This window comes from Lolium rigidum, chromosome 3 (assembly GCF_022539505.1).
Source record: "Lolium rigidum isolate FL_2022 chromosome 3, APGP_CSIRO_Lrig_0.1, whole genome shotgun sequence".
NCBI lineage: Eukaryota > Viridiplantae > Streptophyta > Magnoliopsida > Poales > Poaceae > Lolium > Lolium rigidum.
Window position 1 is genome coordinate 49,594,720 of NC_061510.1, and position 5,833 is coordinate 49,600,552.

The following is a 5,833-nucleotide window of genomic DNA, read 5'->3' on the forward strand; positions in this document are numbered from 1 at the left end:
GACTGGGAGACATCAATTGGTAGCGCCCAGTAAGAACGAGCACTGCTTGTTTTTCCTAGCACAGAGCGGGTATGGCCATGGGCAGGCATGCTGGCAGCCACGCATTAACACACGAGTGACAGCGCCAAAGATAGGAACTGCTTGAGATAGTAACTGTAGCAATAACCTCCCAATTTTCAAAGGAAAAAATATTGTGCATGGATTAGATTTTATTTGGAATAAATTATGCTTTATAGAATGTTCAACTGCTTTCTTTTAGAACCACAATTTTTTTTATGGATTTTTAGAACCACAAATGCTCCACTATTATCATTAATCTACCGAATCGAGCTGAGCACCCTCTCCTTTTGGCCCAGTTGGCCTGTTAGATCCATCCCGCCAAAGCCAGAGACACAACTGCTAGCCAAAATAGCACACCCTCAAAAAAAAAGCTAGCCAAAATAGCTATACAAGAAAAAGGTTGTCCAGATTAACTGAATTACAGAGTTTGAGTAAGAAAAACACTGAACTACAGATGTTACTATGAATATTTGTTAGCATGTATATACATATTTCCATGCGGAATCACAAAAACGAACGAACAAGCATTAGATTGCTTTGTCCACAAACTGTACAGTAAAAAATTGAAACATTCAGATACAATACCCAGTTGTTGCCCCCACACACACATCACAAGCATTCTGGGCATCAGAACTGTCAGCCCATCTTGTCGCTTCCAAGGATTTTGTAATTTACAGTATTTCATCATGCCCAGGATGGTAAAGCATATTCATTGACACCATCCCACTTTTACTAAATCAAGAGGACTGATGATATAATTTCACTTTCACCTGAACAAATGATATGGGAGGAAGTCCCTTGTTAACTAGCCTAGTGCTTACTGAACGAGAGTAAGCATAGATCTGATGAGTGGCGAGCGCCATCCATGTCAACCATCTACAAATAGACACCACAAGGGTAACTAAGAGCTCTATAATTAAATGGAAAATTCTAGAATAAAAATGGAACAAAATGTCTATATACCTTGAATCCTATGTGATCATAGAGCCTTCGAGCTGGCAAGTTGTCCTTATGTACATGAATATAAATACTTTCAGCACCTACAGTACGGGTCAATATATCAGCTGTCAGCGGATGAACTACTATCATCTTACAATTCCAGAAAAGCTTATTGCTTTACCATCGAGTCTGGCTGCATCAATGGCCAATAACAACAAGTTGCTGGCAATCCCTTGACGCCGAGCATACTTAGCAACACATACATTTGTTAAATATGCAAATTTTGGCTGATCTGGCTGATAGATTCTAGAGTAAAATGGTGATTTCCCAGGCTCCTGTGAATAATTTCGAAATGAAACTTCCAGAGAACAAATAGGACTGATATGAAGACGGTGGTGCTAATTTTCCATACCTCGGGATATTTCTCCCCATGCAGAGGATGCCTGACACATAAGTCCAGCGTACCAACTACACTATTCAGCACAGTTCGTGTGATGTCGTCATTCTTTACCTGCAATGTTTTACGGTGGGGGAGATCTTAACTGTGAAATATTCAGAAAATATCAGCTAAGCAAATTTTAAGTGTTTGACAATGTAGACCTAAATGATTAGCACACAAGATCTCAACAACAGGAAGCTGCAGTTTGACTTGCCGGTTATTAGATTGTCCCGTGTGTTGATTCCCTCAAAGCATATTTCATGAACTAACATAACATGCTATACTTGGTGAACTAACATGCTAGATCCAAGATCCAGTATTAAATTCTATAAATGGGTTACAGAGAGATTTACTCCCATACCGCAACGAAACAGGTATACTTCTCTCCAAACTGCTTGCCACATCGCTTCTTTAAGGCATGAAACTCCTGCAATGAGATGACTGATGATGATACAAACGACATACCTATTATTCTATTATATAAGAAATGAAATATACGGATGTCTAATAGAGAGACCATGTTCGTCCACATTTGATAAGAATATATACTTTGTTGATTCTAAATTTCATGGTTGAGATTAAAAGATGAAAAACAGTTACGGAACATCGGTCGGGTACCAAAGAAGTCCACCGTTGACACGTAAAAGCGAACAAGAAAAGTCAAGCAAAACAGCTTGGCACGTACAAGCAAAAAAGGAAAGGCTAGCAAAACCGTCGATCGACGATGTTCTGTCCTGAACCAGGCAGCCCTAAATGGCCTATCCAATGCGGACTGATGGGTGTTAAGGAGTCCATCTACCGGAAATTCAAAATGGCTCCTACCGGAATATTAAGAGGAACAAATATGAGCATGTGTAGAAAAAAAGGCCAATATCCTATGTAAACACCAGCAACCTATCGAAACATCTCATACACGTGAACAGCCGCAGCCAGAAGTATCGTATGTAAACAATCCCTGCATATATTAATTTGACCACTGGTTAAAGTTATGAGTCAAGTAGTCCACGGAACTATTAGAAGTTAAATCTCTTATTGGGTCAATAGAGAATACAATTTGATTTATATGTGAAGTTCAAGATGATAATAGAAAATTAGTAAATCCATATTTACTACTCCCTCCAATCGATATTAATGTCGCTAATTTAGTATAACTTTGTACTAAATCAGCGACACTTATATGGATCAGAGGGAGTATATAAAATTCACTGATGTGATTTAAATTTAAATTTAAAAGGTAATACTTAACATCAAATGAATAGCTTTAACGTAGCAATAATCTAATTATAATTTAATTAGTTTTTAAATTACGTAAAACAACATAGTCAAAAAAAATGCAAAAAAGACTTTAGCATGTAACTATTTCTCAAATGACTTCAAAATATTTATTTCACATTCGGTGTCGGAGGAAAAATAATGACCGATGAAGAGGAACATAATAGAGAAATATGACGATTTTTATGGCTGATTGGTCATCCATTGACATGTCTTTACAACAAATAAACTATTTAATACAAACATAACCAGGTCACGAACATTGATATGAAAAAAGTAGATTATTCGGCGAGGATAAATAGTATAACACATATGGCCTGAATCGTGCTTGCAGTGGTGAAATTATTTTATACCAATTGCCAATTGGTCGATTTGATGCCTGAAGCAAGTACATAACTGAACAATGAGGTTAAGCATCCCTTGCCATATAACAAGGGATGCTGAACGCCTGAACCTCAAGTCCTAGATGCTTAACCTCTCTGTAAGTCCTAGATGCTTAACCTCCCTGTATCGGAGTATCAGAGTTATCCCCACTCTGATACTGATATGCATTCATGTACAACTACTGTGACACCTTCTCAAATGTTGCTTAAGGGAAATTAATGAATTATTCGCCATATAAACAAAACAGTCTGGTTATGGTTTTGTATCATTTCTTATGAAAGTGTAGGAGTATTTGCATGCAGTGGAAGTAACTAGCATCCAATACAAAATTTGGTACCATCTATTTTCTGTTTAATACAACAGTTCAAGTTATTGTTCTATGATCTTGCAGTCTAACTTCAACCATCGACTTATATATATACTAGTGAAACGTTTGGACATAAATTAATATCACAAGATTATCCTTCTAATAAAGCATATTCTTATACAGAATAGGGATCAACTTCATTGCAGAGACAATGTCATGTACAAAATGACATGCATTTTAAAAGAGAGCAAGTAGTTGAGAGGGAGAAATATTTTAAAACGTAATTAAAATGGAAGTTCTCATTGTTTGGATGCCTTACATGTTAATGGACATAAAGTATTTCCTATTCAGTTCATTAAACTAATCTATTTTGCTATTACATTTGAAAGACCACTACGCCAATATCACATGCAAACGCAAATAAGTTCAGTCATAATCAATCGCCCACACAGTGGGGTCTTCTAATTGCTTTGAATAATATTTTCGCTGGTTGTGGAGAAGCAATTATTTCATACCACATAATATGAATTTCAAAATAAAGTATGAAACCATAAATTTCATCCTGCACTCTCGGGTAACTAAAGACAGTGCCCTCGCATTTGCGAGGGCCACTGTGCTAGGCTGCTGGTTGCAATAAAAATGATAAACGACTACACGTGAAGCAGAACGGGAACTATTAAATGGTCAGTTGGTTGAACAGTAATGGGCATGCATTGACACCTTTACAATCCTTTTTTTCCTCAAGCAAAACAATAAGATGGTGAACTGATTACACACGTACCTGTGATGCATACTTTCTTTTGAAGCTCTCAACATAGCTGCAGTGATAAAACAATGGTACATAGATATTGGTTACAAGGATAATGCTAACAAAAAGTGCGCAGGCAGAGTAAAATTATATACTAACCGATCGCCTGACTGATCTTCATAGTGATTTTCTGCTCTCAACCACGCGGCAATCTATCAAGTCTTGGTAAGAAGAGATGTATGTGAGGCATAGTGATGATGGAAAAAATACTATTTCGTTACTTCATAGTAGTACTAAGTCAAATGTGAAGATAAATGATTTGGAACATATATTTTAGCAGCTAGGAAATTCTCTGAGCTATTCTTATCATGAGAAACAAAAGACAGGTAGCCTATTAATTATTGTCACCGACTCAACCAAAAACACATGTGCAATCAGGGAATGTATATGTTTTACAAGTAACAAGAATAATACCCAGTATTCCTCATCTATCATAGCCTCCCGAGCAACATAGCGACCAAAGTATCGTTTGTATTTGCAGTCGCTTTCCTCAACCGAGGGCCGAAGACGATTGAAACGGAGATCGGATGGTTCCACTGGATGCAAAGGCGTTGGGGTAACTGTTGTCTTGTTGGATGAGCTCGACGAAAGCCCGGGGAGGGACTCTTTTCTAGCAACATTAACGCTGTCGGCGGCCATTTCCTCTTTCCCGCCGTTTGCAGAGACCCCAGGTTCATCTTTCCTGAGAGAAGAAACTGATTTTGCATGAAAATTGTGCACAGCATGCCTAAAATGTATATGGCGTTGCTATTTACGGCATGAGTTAAATCTAAGTGATAATAAGCAGTTGAGTACTCAAGAGAGCTTCTCCGAATCCTATTGATCTACTACTTCATCACTCATGATCCAAACAGGCAGCATGTCCCTTCCTTTTGCTGCAATCGGCGACTTCAAAACATGAAATCCCTCATTTTCTCTAGCAACTACCCGGGGACGGAACCGGCCGACGAGATAAGAACCGAATAAAGTGGTGCTCACATAGGCGTGGCGGCGAGACGCCGTCGGAGGAGGACTCCCCGGCCCCCGAAGCCGCGCCGCGCGCCGGTCAGCGGCGCGGGCGGCGGCGCGACGGCTCCGCTCGCCATCCCGAGCGGGAGATCCTAGCGCCTAGTCGGCGGGAGGAGGTCGGCGGCGCGCCGATGGCGAGGCGGTCGCGGCAGGGAGAATGCTGGCGTGCGGCGTGGTGTGGCCACTAGTTGTACCAACCTCGCGGCGCGGCGCGGCTGCTTCCCCCCCGAGAGAAGTATAGTACTCCTCCTCCTCTATCCGTTTCACTTTTCTGTGGGCCTGACGCATCTGGTGTGGTGGTTTGGGTTTTCCAAAACTTTCTTCTTCTAGTGGCCACCGCGTACAGGCTCCGGTGTATGACTACATGATTGGCTGGCTATACAAGGCATTGTTTAGAGAGTGGATTATTGGAAACTTGGAATCTCGAGTCTTCTCAATCTCAACTCGCATGGCTTACTTCCTAGTATCTCCACAGGGCCGCGACCAACTCTTCCCCATCTCCACCGACAAAACCGATGCTCCCTTCTTCCTCCGCTTGTCGCTCCAACGGAAGGAGGGGAGGAGACCTCGTTCCTTCGATCGGGTCTAGTACTTAGGGTTAGGATTTCTCTGCAAT

General features: G+C 40.5%; 1 protein-coding gene across 1 annotated transcript; it reads right to left on the reverse strand.

The window, feature by feature from the left end:
* Nucleotides 1-441: 441 nt before the first annotated feature.
* Nucleotides 442-5,309, reverse strand: LOC124701576. Its single transcript, XM_047233665.1, has 9 exons — nucleotides 5,188-5,309; nucleotides 4,624-4,891; nucleotides 4,309-4,361; nucleotides 4,183-4,219; nucleotides 1,800-1,865; nucleotides 1,412-1,510; nucleotides 1,181-1,334; nucleotides 1,024-1,100; nucleotides 442-936 (listed from the first exon to the last, which is right to left on the reverse strand). The coding sequence occupies exons 1-9, from the start codon at nucleotides 5,292-5,294 to the stop codon at nucleotides 871-873; spliced, it is 927 nt and encodes a 308-aa protein (XP_047089621.1). The 5' UTR covers nucleotides 5,295-5,309; the 3' UTR covers nucleotides 442-870.
* Between the last annotated feature and the right edge of the window lie 524 nt (nucleotides 5,310-5,833).